Source organism: Fusarium solani, assembly GCF_023522795.1.
Source record: "Fusarium solani strain SB1 chromosome Unknown bctg00000008, whole genome shotgun sequence".
NCBI lineage: Eukaryota > Fungi > Ascomycota > Sordariomycetes > Hypocreales > Nectriaceae > Fusarium > Fusarium solani.
In genome coordinates this window covers 624,306-647,957 of record NW_027072148.1, presented here as the reverse complement: position 1 = coordinate 647,957, position 23,652 = coordinate 624,306, and the positions used below count along the sequence as shown (strand labels likewise).

Here is a 23,652-nt window from a genome sequence, read left to right as displayed (position 1 = left end):
TTAAACGACTCCTCTTTGAGATGCTCACTCATCAAACCACACTTTCTCCTTAGCAAGACACAAACGAGACCTCAACATATGACAGATAATGGCGTCAATAAATAAGTTCTTTCAGTGCTCCACAGGTATACAGGAGGTCTCAAATACACAACCTAATCACCTTCAAGGTAAAAGAAGCACACCAAGTCTGTAGGAGAAAGAGGAGTCAGTGAAGAAAGACTGCCACAAGAGAGCGCCAAGAATATACACATCACGACTCTCAGGATAGGTACAGCAACACACTTCAACTAACCATCTTCTCTCCAAAATCAAGCACACGCAGCCGTGCAACCTTGGCTGGCTAGCGTGCAGAGGCGTGATTCCAGAAAGATCTCAGTCATTGCTTAATGTCCTTCCGTTTCTACCAGGAGCTGCCAAGCATCTCTCTACGGTTATTTGCGTTTAAAAGACCAGCTTGGCTATGGACAGTTCACACACCCTGGCTTCGGCGACTGGCACCGGATCACGGTCAAGTGGGGAAAAAAACTGATCATGCCTTCATGGTAGATATCAGCCTTGATACAAATCCCTCATTGCTTAGGAGTTTCTCACAACCTCAGTCAAACAAGCTGAAAGAAAAGTATTCCTCCGTTCCAACCACTGACCGCTATTCTTTGCCCTGAGAGAATACTTGCCGGACCCCCTCGATACTCTTTAGGAAGAAGAACCATTCTTTCTTCGCCTCTCATAATCCACTTGTGATCCTCGTCCAAATGATAACCGTGGAAACCGGTTATCGCACCATCTGCATTAATGTCCAGGTCACCGATTGATGTGCACAACCTTGAGCAGTCAGGACCTTTGAACTGGATGGTGGCCCTGCCGGAAAGTCCAGGGCCAGACGAGAGCCACTCATAACTCGAGAAGCGCCGTTTCCCGCCATCAAGCGAGAAGCGAGTCTCCCTGCCATCCTTCAAGTTCCTCATTCCAATCTCACCATCACTAATCCAGGCCAATAACTCTCGGTTGGGAGAGAAAGCAACTGCGTACACAGTGTGATGCAAGCTCTGACCAGCGAATATGGGGACACGCAGCTCTCCGGCGCTGACGTCCCAAACGTCGATGCCTCTTTGGCTGGCCGCAGCAAGCAACCGCGTATCTGCAGATAGTGTGATGGATCTAACTCTAGTCCGTTGATGGCCAACAGTCCAGATGCGCTTGCCGTTGGACATGTCCCAGATCTCCAGTTTCGTGTCTGAAGCCAATGCAAGTTTGTTGCCGTCAGCTGAGAAGACGAGACAGGTGGCGCTGCATTGGATTTGATGGTGTTGCTTAGAGGCATCCATGTCCCATACCGTCACGATGGATGACAAGGCCAGTGCGAGCAGTCTGCCGTCTGGGGAAAAAGCCTCCCACCCCCTGACTTTGGGGAAGGTTTTGACAGCCTGGCCATCATCTGCGTTCCAAATGGTCAATTCGGCGAGAACTTTTGGCTACTCACCAGTTCTGCATCGCGATACAAGATAGCGACTGTTCGGAGAAAAGGCAAGCTCACCTCCAACCAAGTCGCAGTCGATTGAACGGATGCAGGTGCCGTTGGTCGTGTTCCAGATTTTGATCGAATCTTCCGAGCCTGATGCAAGCAATAGACTGTCGGAAGAAAGCGTAGTCGAAAGTACCTGCTCGATGTGTAAAGGGATATGCTTGATAAATGGAAACAGCTTCAAATCCCAGATATCGACTCCGTAGAAGGTGGCGTGAGCGAGGAGCTGTTGCTCAGGACAAAAGGCCAGAACATTGGAACCCTCTTCATTTCCTTCAAAAAGCTGGATAGAGTCCCCTTTGTTGTTCCAAATCCTGACCATTGGCTCATCACGTGTCGCGGAGGCAAAAAGCCCACCACTCCCCAGCGACACGACCAATCCTACAGTCCACATGTATAAGTTTCGGATACAACCGCCCGTTTGCAGGTCCCAAATGCTTATTTCGTCTCCTTCTGAGGTAGACACAAGCTGATCGTCCCCTAAGAACGTCATCGACGCGATTGTGTCACCATCGCCTTTCAATTTCCAAACGAGTGTTCCTGATCGGAAATCCCACACTTCGACTGTCCCATTTTCCAAGCCAACAGCTAATTTCTGGCCATCCTGCGAAAATGTCAAGGCGCCAACTCTTTCCCCGGACGTGTGGATGCTTCTTGTGCAGTCCCCAGTAGCCGGATTCCAGAATCTGACCGCCCCATTATCTAAGCCAGATGCTATCACATCTTCATTTGGGTCTAGATGTGCTGAAGTAGATAATGCCAGAGAAGTAAAGCAAACACTGGGTTCATCGAGGCTTTGAAGTGTTTGTAAGCGTGACCCCGTTTCCGCATTCCAGATCTCGAAGCGGTTCGGATTTCCTGCCAGGGCAAGCCGCTTACCATCACGTAGAAATCCAATCGCGAGAACGTTAAAGTCAAGGCCAAGTCTACTAATTGGCTCATGCGAGTTCAAGTCCCAGATCTCAAGCAAGGAACTGGGGTGTTGTGAATGAGGGTAGTCCGCCCCCCACTCCCACTCCAACTCGTCGTACAGCTCCTCCCACTCCTCGTCCTGCCAGTCCGGTCGAAAAATAGAAGCCAGCAGATTTCCATCTGTCGAAATATCCAACATCGATGGCGGAGCAAGCGTAAAGAGTCTCTCGGCCCGGGGGCTCCAAGTGGTTTCCCTCTTTGACTTCAATGAGATCCAGTCGGGTTCTTCTCCTCTATAAAACCTTCTGACACAGCTGCCGGTTGGGCTGAATAGAAGAGCAGATATGTAGATTTGCAAAGGATGGATCCTTATTGTTTCTCTGTGAACTTCGACGAAGCGGGCGGTATCGTCAGTAAGAGTGTCCAGTTCGTAGTCTTTTGTGTTCTGCTGATCAAAGGTTAGACTGCAAGTCTAAAGCATATCTAGCCACCTCGTTCGAAGCATGAAACGAAGTCAGGTAAGAATGGGAATTTTCAAACTTACCATTAGGCTCCGTAGCTTTTCAACAGCATTGATTGCTTCTTCAATTTTTTTCTGCAAGCTCATTGCCTCCAGCCAGCGCAAAAGCGAGTTCTCGATGAAGAGTCTCACAGCCTGGTAGTGCGATCGATTTTGAAACTGAACTTGTTCAAGATGATCAATCCAGTGAACGCAGGAATACTTAAGGCCAGACAGTGGATCCGGAGATCGGGTAAGGTCAATCTCCCAGATAGGAATTTCTGGCTTCTTCAGGTTGTAGATATCGCGCTTCAGGTTTTCCTCCATGACAGACATCGAGCGGGAAAACAAATGGGAGTGAATATCGACATGGTTAGACTGAAACGCCGACTGCAACTTTTCAGGTGTCAAGAACTCCTTGGCGGAAAGATGAATCAGGAAGACTTGGTTGTTTTGGCAAGTGAGAAAGGCGCCACATTTGTCGATAACCTCTTCTACTTGGCTGTTGTCGCGAATCTTTGCAGGAAACTCGGCCAATTCCTTCAGTTCTTCGATATAGAGTGGTCGTAGAGCGGCTGCTGTCGTAACAAGTGTTTTGTAGAGAACGTCTTTGACCAGGTTCTTGTTTTTCTTCTGCTCAACACCTTCTAGCAGACTCTGCAGTAGATTCACGTAGAGACTCTCGAGATCATCTGGCAGCCCATCAACAACATCATCGATGTCCCAACTGGCCACGTTTCCGAGCTCGGCCATGACAATAGACAACCACAGAAATGTCCCGCCTGCTTTTCGTAATAGTCGATTTTCAAGTTCTTCTCTCTCCTCTTCGCTCATCCTGAGATGGTGAAGACGCCACATCTGGTGACGTGTGTAGACTTGAACAGCTTTCTGGATGTCTGCTCCGGTTTGATCAAGGCTCAACTTTCGCATCTTTGATTCCGTTGCATCAAACTTCTGGTGAATGGTTCGAAGTCCTCGACTGGATACCAGCCATCTGACGTTTTGGATAGACGATGTCCTGAGGATCAGATCCAGGAGTCTGTCGAGATCGGTCTTGCATTCGTCGAGTGCATCCACCACCAATATGACCCTATTCCCTGTTGCGTCGCGCAGCATGTCTTCCAGGATTTTTTCCAGGGCGGTAAATGATCGTCTTCCTTGGAATGGGTATTTGTTTTCGTGGTCGTAAACCTTCGAGACACGACGGAGGTATGAGGGCTGCTGTTTGACAAGCCCGTATACAAGGCTAGCCACCACAAACGATGCTTCGTAAACGCCGTCCGGATCACTGAAGAAGGAATATGCCACGAGACAACTTGGATGAGAACCATCTGGTGCTCCTTCAGCCCACTTTAACAGATGGTTGATGACACTGCACAGGAGCATACTTTTGCCTTTGCCTGGTCCCCCATGGAGCCATAGGCTAGGGGGATCTGTGCCATTAGCCCATTGTTGAAACTCGGCGTTGTCGTAGATCCACTGGCAAGCACCCTCAAAAAGCTGGCCTCCTTGTCTTTCAGCATTGGCTTTCTGGTCTGCTGGATCGTAGCCGTTTTGTTCTAAGTACTTGCTGCATCGGCGGTCCTGGGTTGCTTCGTCGTCCGGACCTACCGAGTCCATAAGTCGTTGACGTCTTATCAGGTCTTGCGTCGACTCACCAGTTTGAATAATCTGAGTACCACTATCCTTGCAGATGTTTTGTGTGCCTGCATTATGGAACATGTCGCCCCTTCCCACGTGGGTTGCCGACATGGTGGATGGTTCTCATGTGTGACACTTAAGCGAGTCGAAAGCCAGGGTTGGGTAATTCCGTTGTCTGATCGAAAACACAACGAGATGTGATGGCAGACTGAAGGAGCAAACAGAACTGAGCTGATTCGGTCAACACAGCAAGGAGGATTCCAAATGGGCCAGCTCACGTATTCGAGCGTCTCAGGACGGGGGTTTGAGGGACACAAGGTGCATGCTATGTACCGCTCGGCTACATACGTAGCCAGTTAGCTACACGGCGGCGACAGCAGTGATCTGGCAGATGCTGCTCAATAACAATGAAGGCCGAAAAGGGATGATAAAAGAGGGTAGTTCTCGGTCAGGGTTTAGGAAGTGGTAGCAAGGTCTCAGACTTCTTTCCCAAATACCGGAAACCTCCCGCACGTCCCTGCCTAACCAGCTCTAGAGTTAGAGGCAGTAAGATACTTGTTCGCCAATGAGCGCAGGAAAGAAGCCCGCCCCCAAACAGCTTCATTCGTATTGGTGCATGCCACAAATTGAAGCCCATGTACTTATCAGGCGGGCTGGCAGGCAGAAGTGCAGTCTCACCGCATCAGAATTGCCTTGTGAAACCCCAGGTCTCAGCCACTCGGCAAGCTCAACCAATCTAATGGGTTGAAAGTGAGAAAGAATGTGTCGACTCGGGCGTCAATGCAGAGTGCAAGGGTTATAACCCAACGAAAACTTATCTCCCTCGTCACGCTTTTCCACTAGAGATTTCCGAGTCACCGCAACATCATGTCAGGCATGGAGGTCATTAGTCTCATATCGGCCATCATTGGCATTATCGACGGAACTTCGAAACTGGTCAAAACCATCAAGGATGGCCGCGATCTTCCAGATGGATTCAACGCAGTATCTGAGCGTTTACCCCTCATACGAGCCGTCTTGCAGGCCGCAGAAATACGCATCAAAGAATCGACCGAAGGGCAGGGCGACTTCGGGGCCGTCCAAGCCCTGCTCGAGTCTTGCCAAGATCAGGCTCTGCGGCTGAAGAGCATTATGCAGGACGTGACCATCCAACCTGGCGCCACATTTGCCGATCGCTCTCTCCTCGCTGTGCGCAGACTCGCCAAGGAGGGCAAGATGGAACAACTGATGAAAAGACTACTGGAAAATGTGCAATTGTTGGCGGCAATCCAGACCATCAAACCTCCCACAGACGGCAAAGTTCCCGGTACGATTCAGGCTCTGGCCGACCCAACCCCTTCAATATACAAGGCCTCGGCGGTTGCCCATTACGGAATAGGTCACCAGTTCAGCAACATGGGAGGCGGCCAGCAGCATGTCAACATGGGCAAGGGGCAACAGATTTTTGCACACTCGATGATTATTCAGGGGGGTCCTCGGCAGTGATCAATCTCACTTCAATGAACGATAAGCATGTATTACATTTTATGTATAGCATTATCTCACCTTAACTACATGCCCTTTTTGTAATTAAATAAATATTTGATCGGCTTACTAGGACATGGTGTGATTGGCATTTTGGGGTAGTGTGAAGAGTAAGGCTGTTCAGAAATCGCCCTTCCAGTCTGCCTGACGCTGACACGTATCAGTCCTGCATGACAAGGCGTTATATAAACCACCACATTTGAAGTTTAGCGCAGCGTTTATTACCTTTCTCCATGCTTTGCCTCTTTCTTCACGTTCTACGCAATGCCATGTCAACGCATCGACAAGGTCGTTTCTTCCACCCTCCTGTTTCTTAACGACGTCGCAGAAAAATGGGAGGCAATTCTTCCCCATGATAATCTACCGCCGAGTTTCGGCAACACACGGAAATGGGTTTCTCTTGTACAGGAGATTCTGGGGGGTATCCAGGATCAGCGGAAGGTGAATAGCCTGGATCCCGATGACCCTGCAATTCTCGATGCTCTGGAATCGACCAAAGGAGCAGCCAAAAGCTTGTCGGCCATCTTTAGAGTTGTAGCGGATACCTCTGAAACCGAGAGAGGAAGTTGCTATGAGGAGTTTCTGCGAAAACCAAACGCCAGCGGGATCGAGGTGGTCCTACTGCAGCTTTTGCAAGGGCCCCAGGAGCTTGTCAACGAATGCATAATCGAAGCGACGGTCGACCAGGATCATCAACTGGCAGAAGCCATCGAAGAGCTGACTCTGTCACAGCCACCTATGCTAATGAACCAGGCGGCAGCGGTGGCTCATTATGGAAAGGGGGATCTATTCAGCAATCTAGCCAATGGGCATCAAAACATCAACAAGGGAACTGGAGCGCAATACATTGCTGAGCGGATGAGCTGGGCTGGTCAATCGAACCCATGAAGTCTATGATCTATACGGTGTTTTACGATTGGGTTTTGATGCCGTCATGTGTGGACGAACATCTTTCCCTGTTGTGTTGATGGCCGCTTTTGGAGAGGCTATTGATGAGAAGGCTACGATTTGACCCAGGCGAGAAAAGAAGTAGGGCGCCGAGATTCGATCCACATATCAAGTCCAGCAAGTGAAACTCTAAAGCAAAATGTATATCCACGTGTCTATCGTCTATGAAAGTATATACATGAAGGATGGGTATTCTATGCTTAGTTCTCGTTGATGAGGTAGACATCGCGCTCAAGGGCACGGGTGTTGAGCTAAGTTGTTAGCCATATTCTTGTTCATCATGTAAGAGCAAACTTACCACCTTGGCGGGGATGTTGTGGAGGTCGTTGATGCCGATCTGAGCAGCATCGGCAAGGATCTCAGTCTTGAGGATCTGGATCAGCTTCTTGGGCCCTCGACACCGTAGATGTTGGAGTACATGAAGCTATCAAACGTCAGCACGCTTTCGCAGTCTTTGGAATTCTCAAAACTCACGGGCGACCCAGACCGACGGCCTTGACACCGAGAGCCAGCAGCTTGATGACGTCGCTGCCGTAGCGGACACCGCTGTCAGCGAGGACCTCGGTCTTCTCAAAGACCTCGGGGGCGTTGCGGCGGAGCTCGTAGGCGATCTCGAGGGGAGAGGGAGAGTAGTCAACCTGGCGGCCACCGTGGTTGGACAGCCAGATGCCATCGGCACCCTTCTCGACGGCCTTGAGGGCGTCCTCGGTGGTGGTGATGCCCTTGAGGATGATGGGGAGCTTAGTGTGAGACTTGATCTCCTCGAAGAGTTCCCACTGCGAAGGTTAGAGGCTTAAAAAGATGGGGGGTGTTAGTGGAGACATACGCTCAGGACAGAGGTGACACCGTTACTAGTCTCAAGTTAGTTCAAGATGCCAACGGACAGGTGGCTGAGATGACGTACGCGTTGGTGGTGTCGTAGCGGGCAGCACGGTGACGGGTAAAGGTGGCAGGAGCATCAATGGTCCAGACAAAGGCCTTGACACCCTGAGCCTCAGCACGCTTCATGGCGTCCCAGGTGACGGAAAGGTTGGCGTTGGAGTAGATCTGGATGCGTTAGATCGAAGTTGATGTGATATTCAGTGAGGTTCCTTACCTGCTGGAAGATGGTGCTGTCATGCTTCTTGCGCTGGGCACCGATCTCCTCAATAGTCTTGGAGGCATACAGAGCAGCCTTGACATGTTAGTACTTCGAAGTTTTGAAGTAGACATAGTTCAACATACGACATAGAGAATGTCCTCCTCGGCAGCGGCATCAACAAAGTTGAGCTCAGCACGGTCAGGGTCACCGTAGGCACCTCGGGCAGCAGGCGAGATGAAGATGGGGGCACTGAAGTTGTGGCCGAAGATGCTAACGCCGAGAGTCTCGTTGAGACCAGTGACGCTAGCAAGCTGGTGAGGACGGAGTCTGGCCTTCTCCCAGACCTCGAGGTTGTGACGGTAGGCTATGACAGTTAGGCACAAGTCTATAGTGTGTCGAGGTCAAGACTCACCCCACTCGCCGGCAGCAGCGGTACGGTAGAAGGCGTACTGCTGGTCAGTCATGACCTGGCGGGCAGCAAAGTCAAAGTCGGGGACGCCGCGGATGTCCTTAAGGGCAGGCTTGGATCCCTCGGTCCAGTTGGAGGCGGAGAGAAAGGTTTGGAGACCAGTGTCGGGCTCGTTGACCCACTGCTCGTAGGCAGACGCCGCGGCGATGAGCGGCGAGAGGAGAGTAAAGGTACGCATGGTGCTCGTGTATATCAACCTTCCCGAGGTATAATTGGCGAACAAGGAACGACAGTGGTAGCAACTAGGCTATAGAAAAGGAACGACTGGTGAGGTTGGTCGGTTCAAAGTCATCCGAACAGGCGGGAGAAGGGCGCTCATTAATACCGAGAACCAGGCATCAATGCCTGCCGACATCGCCCAGCCGATTGAGGCATGTCCATGGCAATGCAGTGGAGCTCGTAGGCCTTGATGTTGATGAAGAGCGGAGACTTGGGCCCGTTCTAGGGATAGTTCCGAAACGGTGTATGGCTGGGCATACCTGATCCGATTGATAAGATGAACCCGGCCCCATGGCATCGTGACCAGTTGGGACGAAAAGGCAACGCTATCGGGATACGATCCGAGATGGTTCCTCGCCTACGGGTTTCTCGGAACCCGTAGGCGAGGCAATTTGTTGTCCCATCTTGTTGCATTGGGTCTTTTTTTTGTTGAATTTTCAAGACGACGCGTCCAAGACGCCGGGAATTGCCAAGCTCTGTAGTCAAAACTCTAGTTTGCATTGACCTACTCTATCCCACTCGGCCGGAGGATCAAGTGGTTTGACGTTTCAAGGACCGTAGGATTTCTTGCAGTCAGCAACCCCTGTTCCCACATGTCCCAGAGCCTCAATCTGTTAGAGTAAGCAGTCAGCCAAACAGAGACTCGAACAAGACAAATTCAGGCAAGGCGAATTGCATGGTATGCTGCAATCTCATCGCAGCATCCCACTTGTCAGAGTCGTAACGTTGAATGGACCCCCACTCCCATCGTTTAAAAGCCGTTGTGGAGTTTTTTGAAGGCGGCGGAATTGCTCCATGAGGAAGCTCAACCTTGATTTCGCAAGAGCCAAGGAAAAGATCGTCGTCTCTGTCAGGCTTGACAAATTGACCCGTGGCCCATAAAATGCATATGTATTCGCGACGAACTAGTTTTTCCGTCCCACAAGGAATGAAAGACATGGACATGCCATGCGTGACCCCCACTGCTTCGGTAACATTTTTGTTTGTAGGGCTCAAGTGTTCGCAGCCATGTTACTCCGAGCCCGACTCCAATCAGATCCAGTTTGCCTGGGTCTTCCTTGGCGTTACGACTCCAAGACGGATGGCTTGCGGGTGGCTTGAAAGTCGACTCATGGCTTTTTTTTTCTCCAAAGCCAAGAGCTGAGGCTGATGGGAATCCCCTCTCCTTGGCTCGCTCCGACCCCTCCCTTGGCGAAGGGGGGAAACGCCTCCAAAGCGCCTTGGCGATTTTCTCCAAAACTTGATGGGCTATATCTGCAACAATAAGGATTTGATGGTGAGAAATTCGACAGCCTCATGATTACCGATGAACAAGCCGGAAGAATTATCGCATGGTTTGCCCGTGGCATAGACCATCATGTGACCTGACCACACGGCTTTGCCATTTCACGTGCTCGGAGTGCCGGAGAAGGGAGAAACAGAGTGGGGATGGTGGAAAGCTCCCATAGGCGGGGAGCGAAGCTCAAGAATGATGCTTGGCATTGGGTAATTATAAGAAGAGGGGGCTTTCCCAAGTCAATATTCTGGAGTTTTTGGCTTTTTGCGAAGGGAATATGATAGTGTGTGGTGACTTGCAAGACCCTGATTCTGATTTCATGGCTGGCATGGTGTTTGGGTGGTGCCATCATCACAGCACAAACACTCCTCCCACCTGGTCTAGGTTAGGCAGCTTCCTACATGCACTTCTTACACAGTCAACCTATGTTCTCGACAATGCAATTTTGAATTTCACAGATAGGTTTCAGGCATAAAGTTTGTGACATTCATGCAATTCGAGGCTCTGACACTGAAAACTCCATTGGAGTACCCAAATTCCAACTCGTTTGTCTGTAGGGTAGCTCGACTCAAAGCTGCGGCGGCCACACACACAATCCGCTCGTCCGAAAGAGTTGATCGGTCAAAGGGACTTGTTGCACTCCCTAAACAGAAGGCTTCTCGAAGAAACACTATGCTTCGCATCTAAACCATAACGTTGGTAGCAACCCAAGCCATCGCTGTGGGCCAGCGTCCCATCCCTTCCCGCCCCTTGCCCACGAACTGTTGGAGACACTGAAAAAGTTGGAGTTGTTCCGCATATGCAGAGAAGCTTTCATAGTCTTCTGTGAAAGCTTCTAGTCTGTCATACGCCCCCCTTGCTCCGATGCTATCCCTGATGCAGCGGAAAAGCCACGATTCTCAGCGTAAACTTGAGTCGGCGTGTAGTAGCAGTTTGTGCTTGGCTCCCCTTGGCGTATGATCCCACGCGGTTCTTGGCTATTAGCCGCGAGACGCTTCTGGTGGAGCTTGTCGTATTTGAGGCCAAGGCTGACTAGGAGATGGCATTCCCGTTCGCTTGATTACTTGGCGATCGTGGCTATGGCTTATTTTAACTACATGCGCTTGGTGTTGTGAGGCTCTGCGATGCCGTACTACAACACCTAGCAACCACCGACTGCCTGAGCACATGCAACTGCACTGCACCACACTTGACTGCACTCACATTAAGTGAAGCTATCTATATAGTAGGCCTTGAAGTTTTGATAAGAAAACACGAGTGAAATAAAGCAAATAAAATCCATACTGAATTGCATGTCAATATTTGTTCGCGGGACCAGGCAACACAGCATCACACCACTCACGAAAATTCTTCACTACGAATGACGACCCTCTGCTTTGCGTGCGTGCACCACCTGGCCCGACCATGCACCGAACAAGATGGCCGAAACAAATACTCAATGAACACTTTTCAACTCGATATATCTCTATTGAGGTCTAGATAAAGCTTCAGATAGAAAGCATGCCAAGCACTTGGTCGGGCCCACCTTTTGAATCTCGAGAGATAGAGAGATAGGCGATAAACCACGCATTCCATCTCAGCTCGGATCTTAGGTTGGCTGATCTAGATCAGTCAGTGCAGCAGTCTGGGGATTTCTGGGGACGTCAGGCATCCATGGCGTGACAGCACCCAGAGTGATCCACCAGCGCGCAACGACGAATATCTGGCTCTCGAGAGTGATGATAAAGGCCTCGATCAAGCTCGAGACACGGAGAGAGTTGAATAATTTCGGCACCGACGGTCACAGCAAGAGGGGGATGCCCGGGTCCCCCAAGATCTGGAGTGCAAGGCGGGAAGGCTTCCGCGTGGCCTTTTTGTCGTATGAGAATTGCACCAGAGAGGTGTTGGACCTCGCGCACATGGTTCGACGTCGGTCACACGGAAGCCATGATTATATTGACAACGATTATTCTAATCAGTCATACATTCACCTGCAGAGGGAAGGATTCTGTATCTGGAGCGTGCTTCATCTTGCACAGACAGCGGAGAGTGACTGGGGAGGCAGCCCAACCCATTCTTTCGCGGCAAACAATGGCCGTGGAATGATAACGTCCAACAATTGCCAGATACCGAGACGACTCCGTAGCCAAAGCGGCAACGGGTCCTTCTCCAGGACGGAAAACTTCCGGACAGGGGGATGAAGCACAAAGAGGCGTTTTTTAGTCCTCCTTGCAAGGAAGGCTTCTAGAGCGTTACGCCATGTGCGTCTCTTTCCTGCGCGTTAGCGGGCGCGCGTATGTATGCAGTGGGAGGTTATTGAGAGTTAGAGTGATCCACAAGGGTTGGAGGACAAGAAATGACTCTCCCACATCTCGATGCATCTCTTGAGTTTATCTCGAACCACTACGGACTGTGTGGCTTATCCTGATACACGATATCTGTCGTGTCGCTCTGTGACTGTAGAGCCCCCCTGGCGTTACCAGATGTGACGGCAAGTTTATGCGTGCGCCGTACAAGGACAGGTGTGCTACGCAGTGTGACGACCCGACACCGGTAGAGGGAGATACAGCACGTAAAGCAAAAGTCAGCACCCCGGATATTACCCCGGATCTAAGGAACAAGAGTCAGATTAACCTCGGATAAAGTCTCGCCACTTGCTCCAGAAGCAGTATATCAGCCGTATGGGGCCCCAGAGTTGTCAAAACCGAACGGGGCCACTCGTGGTCATCATACGAGGTTGGGGCCCAGACATGGCCGTGCCGTCCTTGCCGCCCACCATGCAAGAGAACCAGTGAAAGAAAGTGACCAGTAAGAGAAGAGATATGTCTGCAGCCGTGGACCGGACGTTTTTTTTTTCTCACAGGGAGGAAATCTATTCCCCACAATCGGAGAGGCAAGATTGTCTCTTGGACCCGCGTCGCTTAAAGTGAGTGTTGTGACTGTGCTGCTATCAAAGCGCGGATCCGAACGAACAAACCACAAGACCAGCAAATCAAGGAACCGGCACGAGCACACATGGGCACTACGCGGATCCGAAAGACGCCCGCCTCTTTCGTTTCTTTTTCTTCTCTAGAAGCAAAAGCGGGCCACTTCCTTCTACGCCACGCAGTAGTTAGCGAATGGAACCACGGCGCCCGACATGAACCAAGCCAGGCCTGGCCCTTCACCGGATATTCATGTCCATAAACGAAACTCTGTTTTTTTATCTCTCGTCGTCGTTCCGGTTACTGGCGATAATTCCCCCTCGTTTCGGAGGAAACCTCCAACTACGTGCAAGACTAGGATGAGGTCATGGCCGCTAAGGATCGGCTAGTGGTCTAGACAGAAGTGCCGATGATCAACAAACTGCAGAAGCTGACTCGTCGTGCGCGCGTTGTCGGAGATGGGAGAGGTGAGGGAACAGGAAGCGCTTGGACCAGGTCTTGATGAAACATACGGTGGTACTGAGAGGGAATCCCTGTAGTTATTGTCCCATTAAAAGCGAAGGAAAAGAAAAGAAAAGAGTGAGAAAAATTGCGAACCCGCATGTAACCCAACCAACAGAACAACAAGCATACATAACCAAATCAAAACATGGAAGCGGCGACGCGACGGGGGTTTGGAGAAAGATCCAGCCTTGTCTTGGCCTCTGTTTGGCCCATGCCTGGTTCGTTCCACCATCTCAAGCGGGGAAAGGAGAAGAAATCTGTGACCCCGACCAACATCACATCTCATCCTGCAGTAGCTGGAGACGAGCACAAGTCCGGTTGTGACTCTGTTCTCCACAAAATAATCTGTGTAAGCTTAACAATGCACCTTAAAGCCTATGCTGCTTAAGCCTATCCCCAAGGTTGCAGCAGTCCGTCGAGTGGTCAGCGGAGTCAAGTTCAGCAAGCGATCGGCAGTCAAAGTAACGCCGAGACGCTAGACCGACCTGAAAAACAATCCTCCGCCATTCTAGCGTGCGTCTACCGTACTCACTAAGCCAGTCTGCCTTCCTCATTGTCTCTGCCCGCGTAGCATTGCGATGCCGATTTTCCGAGAGTGGTGGTGGTCAACACGGCATCTCCGCATCTTCACACCCAAACTGCCCACTCAGAGGAGCTTCCCCAGACGGGAAGAGAGACATTGTATGTACAGTGACAGCGATCGACACGGTCCATCATGTCAGTTCCCGTGTGTTTGTACGTAACATCAACTTCAGGAATGCAAATGCATCCAAATCCAAGTCTGTATTGCGTCAATCCATGGCCTCACAGGCTCACAGGCTCACAGACATGGAGTCAAAACGTGCGCCCGTCCTTGACGCCTCGTCCTTGTCATTCCCCGCACCACCTCCTCCCTGACCCTTATCCTAGCTCAAGCCCGTCTCCTCCTCTGGTTCCGTTTGCACCCGTATGATCAACCAGGGTGGTTAACTTTGCAGGGGAGGGGGACCCAAGATGATCAATCTCCTCCTCTGCGGGGAAGGGCAGGGCAGGGATAGCCCACCCCTCACAAGTCCCAGGCCACATCCCGGCTTCCCCAACTACCAACAACATCTCGACCGTTCTGAACCTGCTCGTACCCCACGTCTACTGTGACGCGCGCATTCATTGTGGTGCGGTGCCCGGGGGAGGGAGGAGAAGGTGGATAGGACAGGACAGGCCAGTCTCTGCATCCGCGTTTGGCATCTCGACTCGAGCTGTCAACCAGACCTGCCTTTTGAAATATAAGTTGCCCTCCTCCTCCCCCTTCAACTCTGGAATTCAAGCAGCTCATCACCCCCTCAACCTCCTCCTCCTACTCCAACAACCAATCCAACCTTGACTGGTTGCGAGGCCTCTTTTGCTTCTTCCTCCTCTTCTGTCACAAAATCAATCATGGGCAACCACGTTGAGAACGGCGCCCAGCCGACCCCGTGGCCAAGGGCATCTTGCCCACGGCCAAGCAGGCCTTCAAGGACCTCTTCATCTGGAAGCAGCGCGTCGTCATCCACAACGAGCATGGCGAGGAGGCTACTGAATGGAGGGATCCCGACCCTCTCCAGAACCCCATCAGTCTGATGGCCCAGCTCTCTCTCAAGGACTGGATCTTCTTCATCGTCGGCTTCTGCGCCTGGACCGCTGATGCCTTTGACTTCCACGCCCTCTCCATCCAGACTGTCAAGCTGGCCAAGTACTACGGCACCACCAAGACCAACATCACCACCGCCATCACCCTGACTCTCCTCCTCCGCTCCGTCGGCGCCGCCTTCTTCGGTCTCGCTGGTGACAAGTATGGTCGCAAGTGGCCCATGGTCTTCAACATGATCGTCCTCGGCGTCCTGCAGATCGCCACCATCTACAGCACAACCTTCCAGCAGTTCCTCGCCGTGCGAAGTCTGTTTGGTCTTTTCATGGGCGGTGTCTATGGCAATGCTATCGCCATGGCCCTCGAGCAGTGCCCGTAAGTTCCCGCATTCCCCTCTCCTCACAAAACTCTCGAGGTTATCCAATTTGGAGAAGTCTTTATTCCCGTGCTAACAGCGCCACAGTACCTCCGCCCGAGGCTTGATGTCCGGCATCTTGCAGCAGGGATACTCGTTCGGTTACGTCTTGGCTGCATGCGCCAATCTTGGCGTTGGAGGCAGCACCGAGAGCTGGAAGACTGTCTTCTGGATTGCTGGTAAGTGACACTGACACTGATTAAAAAACATCATCACTAACATAATGTAGCTGGCATCTCCATCGCCGTCGGTCTCATCCGCATTGCCTTCCCCGAGTCGCAGCAGTTCCTCGAAGCCCGCAAGGCGAGGAAGGCCTCCACCGCCACCCCCGGTGCTTTCTGGCGCGACTGCAAGAAGATGATTCGGTCCGAGTGGAAGATGTGTGTTTACTGCACTATCCTCATGACTTGGTTCAACTACTTCTCCCACACCTCCCAAGACTCTTACACCACCTTCATGATCACCCAGAAGGAGCTTAAGAACGCCGGTGCTTCTCGCGCTTCCATTATCATGAAGGTTGGCGCCTGCGTCGGTGGCACCATCATCGGATACACCAGTCAGTTCATCGGCCGCCGACGCGCCATCATCATCTCCTCCCTCATGGCTGGTGTCCTCATCCCCGCCTGGATCCTCCCCGAGGGTGAGCGCAGCCTCAGCGCCTCAGGCTTCTTCATGCAGTTCTTTGTTCAGGGTGCCTGGGGTGTCATTCCCATCCACCTCAACGAGCTGTCTCCTCCTGCCTTCCGATCCACCTTCCCTGGTGTCACCTACCAGATCGGAAACATGATTTCTTCCCCCTCTGCTCAGATTGTCAACGCCATCGCTGAGAACACCTTCGTCACCATCAAGAACGGCGACAAGGTCGAGGCCTACGGCCCCGTCATGGGCATTGCTACTGCCATCATCGCCCTCGGTATTGTTTTCACTACTATGCTCGGTCCTGAGAAGCGCGGCAGGAGCTTCGAGGGTGCCGTTGCCGGTATGGAGGAGACCAACCAGCCCAAGAAGGATATCGAGACTGCCAGCGTCGAGCAGGTTGAGCTTGACGACCGGAACAAGTCCAAGGAGTAAATGCCTCCTTCTCACGAGATTTTTATCAAGATGCTATGACCTAGTTGTTTGAGATAGTTTAGAGGCTGATGTTTGCGAGCCTCGATACCCTTGTTTTCACCGAGAGGTGGTTGATATCCTGTGAATACATTCATTGAACAAATTGGTCCACATTCTGGTGATTGAGTACATGATCGTGAAACACTCGAGATTACTAACCTGCTCTGGTGCCCACTACCCGGACTATGAAAAAGATGGCAGATGGGAGATAGGCCATGAGAACTTCATCGGGCCATACAGACGTAATTTAGAATAAAATACACTAGTAAAAATATAAAGTAAATAATGTATCCTCTAAAGTCTTTACATATGAGCATAGTTTTATAAGCATAAGCCTTTTATGATGTGGTTTATGGACCATCCGATAGATGGACAAATACATTCCCCACCCCTTTGTTGACCCGCTTCAATTTTGTGGCCTTCAGGTGATTCGCCATTGATGCATAGTAGATATTCTTTTGTTGTTGATCATTGCACTCCCTGTCCCAGAGTGAAAGAGAGTGATGGGTGTTATAGAACAGGACACAATTATTAGCACGACGACCACATTCAACCCAATACCGTAAAGCTCCCTCAGTGTTCTTTTCCACGGCAAGTGAACCACGATATGCCCCCAACACAATCCAATGGTTACCTGAAGACTGTTTATGCTTCCACTCATACCTATCGAGCTGTCGACCCACGCGTGCAGCACATTGTTGTATTGTTCTTCAATATTCTCCAGGAACGTATCCAATGTGATACCTTTAGGTAGACAGCCCAATCAAACTACTAGAGGTAATGATCCTGAGGGGGACATCTCAGTTGCAGATAAGCCCTTATGCCCAGTTACAGAGCGAAGGAAGGAGCTTGGTCTGGTTTGGCTGATTCGGTTCGAGCGTTAGGTTGAGGCACTACTTTTCTCGTGCACTGATGGTCTTAATGACGTCTCTGGAAGAGGCCAGCAAGCACAATAACAAAAACGAGACGTTTTTTTTTTCTCGTCTAAGATCTCAAGTACTTGCCAATAGTGGTTCCTTAACAGTTCTTGAGTCGGATCGTAACTTAGCAAGCTGTAGACCATGTTTCTCAACCAACAGACATGAAGACCCTTGTCTCCGCATGCCTCGGAAACTATAGCTCTCCGATCCGATTGGAGTGTGCGGCGCCTTGTGAAGCTACTGGTGTACGGCCTCCTTCACTGGGCCTATCGATAGCATGACATTGCTCAGAAAACGCGGCCTAAACCAATAACATAACGAGGCTGGTTGTTCTCTAACCCGCTGGAGAAACACTTGCAGCCAGCTGGTGGCCCCCAACATGATGATATCGGGTGACGATGCCAGGCAGCAATTGCATTTTCCCAGTTGACGGCGGCCGAGCAACCAAATGGACTGGGATTCCCTAGAAATGTGGCCCTTTATAATAGCTGGGAGATGAAAGAGGAGTCCCAGGGCCAACCCTGGTCATAATCACCTCCTCTTTGCTGGCCTGCCATCGACCTGCTACCATTGAGAATCCACTGTAGCAGCCTCAATCAAACACCCAGTATTGGGAAGAGATAATTGTAATTTTCATAGCCAATACATATTATTGGCGCTGACGTGTCTTAGTAGACCTGGTAACCTGTTTCTTATCCAGTTCCATTCCCTCGACCGATATGCCTGGCGAGACAAAGTACAAGATCTATATCGCTGTCCACAAGGGAGATCCCGTGGACTTTTCCAAGTTTAGACACACCGGACTCTGGTGTGTACCTGACGACGGCTCCTCACACTACTACTTCCATGTCAAAGGTCTGACAGGAGCCTTTGCCTTTGGACGGCGCAAGAACTTTGACCCAACGACCTCGAGGACATTTGCAAAGAAGGTCAGGGTCGGGAAGACTCAGCATCCTCTGTCGTCTTCTGAACTATCTCGGCAGATGGAGTCGGTTGACGTTTTGAATCATGATGCTGAATTCAACTGCCAGCAGTGGGTTGACTTTGCCCTAAGGACACTCTATCATGCTGGATATTTGAGTGGGGAGCAATATGACACAGGGCTGAACGGCATGATCGATGCGACGATGGAGGCAGAGGATGAAATGCTGGCTTAGTAATGTCGGTCAAGACAGGTTGTTCTGGGAGATGAAGGAGACAATGTCGTACCGTGTATCCCCCTATGAATTTTGCCATTTGGACATGGCCATGAACTCGACCAACTCATCGTGATACAATTCAGGAAAAATATCCTCGGCATACTGCTTCCAGTCCTTATCAGCCGTCCGCTGGAAGAACTTGACATACTCCCAGTATTCAGGGTACCAGCCACTATCCTCCCAGTCCACCAGGCCCTGTATCTTCCCGTCTTGGACCAAGATGTTCCTGGGCGTAAGGTCGCAGTGGGTGAAGACAATGCGGTGATCAGTTCGTAACCGCCGAGAAAGTGCCTCTCGCACTAGCGACGGAGTATCTTCGTACAGCCCTGACAACAAAAACTCATTGAAGGCCTTTTCGTCATGACATGGTGGTGAATGGTACGTGAAGTGCACCCTGGTATCTCGGATCTCGCTACCATCACAAGCACTGATAAGGTGCTGAGGAGGAGCCATAGATCTCATCTTGTCGACAATCACTCGAAGCTGGCGGGCGATGTCCTTTTTCTGCTTGACCGACATTTCGGGCCACAGTGTGTCAAGACTTTGCCCTTGGACATATCCCATACGTATTTGTACTTGGCCATCGGGGGTTGTGTACGTATCGTGTACAGCCGGCACCGGGATCCCAGCGAGGGCGGCGACTCTGAGCGCCTCGGCTTCACCCATCGCTATGCGTTTTCCAGATTTGACGACAGTGTTATCAGGGCGCAGAACGACTTTCCGGTTGAACATCTTGTGCAGCACCACAGTGCCTATTGGAATAGCTGAGCAAATATTTATTCTGTGGGATGTCTCTTGCGGACTAACCTGGCTCGGTCTCATCTTCAGATCCAGACTCATCCGAAGACCTGGCCTGACCCTTGGCTTTCCTCCTCTCTCTGAGCCTGGTGAGGTAGAGGGAATCGCCTGGCTGTTTTCCGCGTGAGCGCGACACGGCGAAAGTCGCTAAAGTCGGGTTTTGTGAACTATCCATTTGCTAGGTTCGTCTCTTAGAGAGGTGTGCTAGGGAGAGGGTCGTCGGCTTTCAGCGGCGACAAAGAGAAGGCATTGGAATAGTCAAACCGAGATTTTTCCGAGGTCACACATAGACAAATGGCAGTGTAAGGCGAGTCAGTAGAGCAATCTATGCTGCTTCACAAAAGATTAAATAAATTCATTTAGTAGATATTAAAAGCCAGGGGTAGATTAATATGTTATTAATAATATAGTTTAAGGGATAATAGATATAATATTTATATGCTCTCTTCTTGCTGTCTTTCTATCTTGGCCTTCCCTGTTTCTAGGGAATCAGTCTACCTCTGACTATCTCGAATTTAAGAATGGGGCAGCTTGTCTCCAGAGGGCCGAAATGACCAGAAATTAACTATGTTGGCACGTTTAAAGCTGCCTTTTTACTCTTAATTTTCATTTCCATTCATTTTCTTTTCTTTCGAAAAAGGGAAATCATCTGCATAATAACAGGCAAGCGCACCGTCCCTTATTAATTGCCACTTCGAAGCTGCCCAGTCTTCGACTTCCACTTTTCGAGCACCTACCCACCTGGTCTTCAATTCTCCAGAACTGCTGATGACACATTCGCATCCTCGCGGTAATTGCAAGACCGATGCCCTTCTTTTCCTCGCTAGCATCAATCCATGCCAATTTGATCTTGCCTAAAGATCAGTGAGAAGTTCCCATCCCCATAGTAATGCTTCCTGGGCGGAAGCCGTTCCATGACAGCCTCGGAAACTAGGAGCATGAATACCTAGGCCAGGCATGTACTCATAAGTCGATTTCGGTTGTTCGGCTACATGGCGCTTCGGAAACTAATGTCCCGAGTGATCCTCAGGCTCCGAGCAGGTTACAACGAGGGACTGGGGTAGAAGTGCAAAGCGCTGTACAAGAGGGACGGGAGAAGGGGTGAATGTGCCGTACAAGAGGTGCTGACGCAATCAGGTCCATGGGGCGTTCCAGCACCCTCGAATCCAAAGATCTTATTCGTCAGTACCGACACATTTGAATGACTTTAGGTCCAGAAGAAGCCAGAGTTTGTGTGGCTTGTGCCATGGGGCAGCCTCTATCTCTATTCAGACTCCCCCGTTGACAGTCAAAAAGGAAGAAAAAAGAGGGAGGTAGTCCCCGACTTGAAACCAAGACTTGTTGGAGTGGCGTTGCGGCCGTACGTTTACACCCGTCAGGAGGGGGTGCGAATACCTATTACGGCGATACTCAGTGTGGGGTGCCGCCTGGTTTTGGGGTTACGGTTGCGCCTCTTGAGGAGGTTGAGCACCAGTACCGCAGATCAGAACCGGCAGAGCCCACCGTAGCAGGCCGATTTCAACAAATACTTTAAAACACCAGCATCCTCCTCGCTTGTTTCCACAATGAATCCGCCTTCAAAGTCGAGCTTGTCTTTCAGCTTGCCTGCTCATAGCGATAGACCGACTTCCAAGTCTACTCACTCCTTTGTTCTCTGGAAATGGCATGGTCCCCAGAAGCCATCATCGCCGTCGTGGGTGTCCTTGTCAATGTGCCCACGTTTTGCCTTGTCCTTTGGCGCATGTGCCGAAAGAGAAACAACAACGCCAACAACCCGACCAGGTCTCTGGGTAGGCTTGAACTCTCTTGCTCCTTATTAGGCCTTCTAGTGTCTAATATGTTTCCCTTCTTACCTATTTAGAGGACGGAAGTTCCGAATTCCCCCTTCTACACCCACGACGCTTCACCTGTGAGACTGGGTACGCCCTCGCACTACCCTACGCTGTGCCTGTGATAAACATGGCACAGCAGGCCAGTCGACAATGACACTCATTGACAAGCAATACGAAAGGCGATACTATATACATAGCACTGTTTGTTCTCATTGTTTGCACCATTCATTGTACCTTAGAGGTCAATATTAGCTTTGTCGCATCAATTATTATCCACCCATTCCCTTCATCCCACCCTCTTCAGTGTCGTCTGGAACCCCACCAACTCAACCCCCTTAGCTCTCCCTTTCTCCACTGTAAACACCAGCTCATCCAGCGCGTTGAACTTATACACCGCCCTATCTCCCATTCCCCAGGACAAGCAGCTCGCATCCTTCCAGAACAATTGTGCATCAGCCTCTGCGATATCATCCGGCGAACCAAGATCGTACGCAGCGCGCCAGGCTACCTTTCCTCTTGTGCTCAGGTCCGTCGGGTAGAGGCGCGCAGAGACTTGGATCTCGGGGAGACTTGTCGAGATGGCGGAGAGGTAATTGAGCCAGTGGGAATTGACGTCTGTACCGCGAACCGTCCACTTTGCAATGTTTAATCCTGGACCTTCATTGTCGACTTCAAGTACGAGAGTTGAGTTGGTCTCCTTGTTGATGTACTTCCCGGCAAATAATGCCTTGGCTTGTGCCTTGCCCGCAGCTTCGATCGCAGGCAACATCGTCGTAACAACCTGCGAGAAAAGCAGCTGTACAACACCACCCGACGTCTCAGGCCCGCCCGTCAAAACACTAATAACAATGTCATAATCTGGAATCATGGCGACGAGCGCGTGGTAAGTTCCCAAATCGCCGCCCTTGGTGTAAAACTCGACGAGTCGCTCGTCAGATGTGACGTTGTCGGAGCGCATGATTTCCCACGGGGCGCCGAGGAACATGCCGCGAGATGTGGTGAAGGAGACGGGCTTGAGCCATTTGTGTGTCGCTTCGAGGGCGAGTTGCTTGTTCTTGAGGATGGAGGAGCCGAATGCGAGGAGATCCTTTGTGGAGGAATAATAACCACCAGCCCTACTCTGTAAGTAATTGCACAATATTTCCAGGTTCAATTACTTACGGGTCTAGGATACCCAAGGTCGCGTTCCAGTAGACGTCATCTGGGCTAATGGCACCAACGGAGTCCTCGGGCTTGGTGTAAGTCGTGCTCGTCATGCCAGCCACATCAAGCACCTTCTCTTGAACAAAATCCTCAAACTTTTGCCCAGAGACTTCTTCAATCACCAAACCAAGAATGAGAAACGCGACATTCGAGTAGATTGGGCTTGTCCAGGGTGAGTACACTGGGGATCGCTTGCCAAAGTTGTCCCAAAAATCTGCGTGTGTTAGCTGACGATGCGGTCGGTAGGCTGGGGATAACTCACCAGGTACAGTACATGCCTTGACACCACTAAAGCCAATACACCCAAGGGCATCCTTTGCTTCCGGAAGCCCAAGCTTGGTCCAGTCGATGGGAAAGCTCGCCAGATCAGTAGCCACTACACTCATCAGTCCAGCTCTTGCAAAGCATACGACGACTTACAGTCCGCCGGAATACCACCCATGTGCGAAGCCAACGCCTGCAGCGAAATACGATCCCAATCAACGACGGTGATGTTATTCTTCTTGTCCTGCTGCTTGCCCAGTTTCCGCAATTGAGGAAGATACTTTGTCACTGCGTCGTCCATCCTCACACCCGACAGCTTGAGCGCCGCAAGAACAGTAAAAGCCTTAGAAACGCTTCCAATACGGTACACTGTGTCGGCGCCAACCTCTTTGACTCCACGCGCATCCAGATTCGCCGGTGTGTGATGCAGATTGAGGATCGGCTCATCCTGGTGGAGGGACACCATGCCGATTGACATGGCCGTGTTGTTAAACGATCCCGTGAGAGTCTTGAGCCCTTCTGTCAGAGTTTTGACGGCGGTTTTGACATCATCGCTAGTGCTTGGGCTTGTCGGCGCGGGAAGGACTGGACCTAGGGGAGGACAGTGGTTGTTCTTTGCAGCGAAGCCATCACCAACAAGCATCAACGCCAAGGGAAGCAAAGTCGACTTGAACAACATGATGAACGCCTACTCTCGAAACAAGAATGGCTTGCGTGAACCATTCTCCGCCCAACTGTGGACTCGGCCTCATGATATACATCAATACCACCCCCTGCACCGCGGAATCCGGCAACATCATCATTGTTGGT

General features: G+C 51.0%; 8 protein-coding genes across 8 annotated transcripts; 4 read left to right on the top strand and 4 right to left on the bottom strand.

The window, feature by feature from the left end:
* Positions 1 to 599: 599 nt before the first annotated feature.
* MRS44_012240 (uncharacterized protein) lies at positions 600 to 4,685 on the bottom strand (the record flags this gene model as incomplete). The annotated part of the gene is made up of 4 exons (XM_065618732.1): positions 600 to 1,465; positions 1,535 to 2,906; positions 2,979 to 4,540; positions 4,592 to 4,685. 4 exons carry the CDS (start codon positions 4,683 to 4,685, stop codon positions 600 to 602), a joined length of 3,894 nt encoding a protein of 1,297 aa, XP_065474804.1.
* A 756-nt stretch (positions 4,686 to 5,441) lies between these two features.
* MRS44_012239 (uncharacterized protein) lies at positions 5,442 to 6,059 on the top strand (the record flags this gene model as incomplete). Its single annotated transcript, XM_046276200.2, has 1 exon — positions 5,442 to 6,059. The coding sequence occupies one exon, from the start codon at positions 5,442 to 5,444 to the stop codon at positions 6,057 to 6,059; it is 618 nt and encodes a 205-aa protein (XP_046133310.1).
* A 303-nt stretch (positions 6,060 to 6,362) lies between these two features.
* Positions 6,363 to 6,986, top strand: MRS44_012238 (uncharacterized protein; the record flags this gene model as incomplete). The annotated part of the gene is made up of 1 exon (XM_046276201.2): positions 6,363 to 6,986. One exon carries the CDS (start codon positions 6,363 to 6,365, stop codon positions 6,984 to 6,986), a length of 624 nt encoding a protein of 207 aa, XP_046133311.1.
* A 260-nt stretch (positions 6,987 to 7,246) lies between these two features.
* Positions 7,247 to 8,774, bottom strand: MRS44_012237 (uncharacterized protein; the record flags this gene model as incomplete). Its single annotated transcript, XM_065618731.1, has 8 exons — positions 7,247 to 7,297; positions 7,345 to 7,470; positions 7,538 to 7,822; positions 7,873 to 7,897; positions 7,951 to 8,093; positions 8,143 to 8,220; positions 8,271 to 8,491; positions 8,540 to 8,774. 8 exons carry the CDS (start codon positions 8,772 to 8,774, stop codon positions 7,247 to 7,249), a joined length of 1,164 nt encoding a protein of 387 aa, XP_065474803.1.
* A 4,869-nt stretch (positions 8,775 to 13,643) lies between these two features.
* MRS44_012236 (uncharacterized protein) lies at positions 13,644 to 16,587 on the top strand (the record flags this gene model as incomplete). Its single annotated transcript, XM_046269539.2, has 6 exons — positions 13,644 to 13,847; positions 13,888 to 13,959; positions 14,011 to 14,179; positions 14,942 to 15,476; positions 15,565 to 15,695; positions 15,746 to 16,587. The coding sequence occupies 6 exons, from the start codon at positions 13,644 to 13,646 to the stop codon at positions 16,585 to 16,587; spliced, it is 1,953 nt and encodes a 650-aa protein (XP_046133313.2).
* Positions 16,588 to 18,265: 1,678 nt separating this feature from the next.
* Positions 18,266 to 18,703, top strand: MRS44_012235 (uncharacterized protein; the record flags this gene model as incomplete). Its single annotated transcript, XM_046269540.2, has 1 exon — positions 18,266 to 18,703. One exon carries the CDS (start codon positions 18,266 to 18,268, stop codon positions 18,701 to 18,703), a length of 438 nt encoding a protein of 145 aa, XP_046133314.1.
* A 63-nt stretch (positions 18,704 to 18,766) lies between these two features.
* Positions 18,767 to 19,718, bottom strand: MRS44_012234 (uncharacterized protein; the record flags this gene model as incomplete). Its single annotated transcript, XM_046269541.2, has 2 exons — positions 18,767 to 19,497; positions 19,553 to 19,718. 2 exons carry the CDS (start codon positions 19,716 to 19,718, stop codon positions 18,767 to 18,769), a joined length of 897 nt encoding a protein of 298 aa, XP_046133315.1.
* Positions 19,719 to 21,661: 1,943 nt separating this feature from the next.
* On the bottom strand, positions 21,662 to 23,521 carry MRS44_012233 (uncharacterized protein; the record flags this gene model as incomplete). Its single annotated transcript, XM_046283582.2, has 4 exons — positions 21,662 to 22,490; positions 22,537 to 22,792; positions 22,841 to 22,954; positions 22,999 to 23,521. 4 exons carry the CDS (start codon positions 23,519 to 23,521, stop codon positions 21,662 to 21,664), a joined length of 1,722 nt encoding a protein of 573 aa, XP_046133316.1.
* Positions 23,522 to 23,652: the final 131 nt, after the last annotated feature.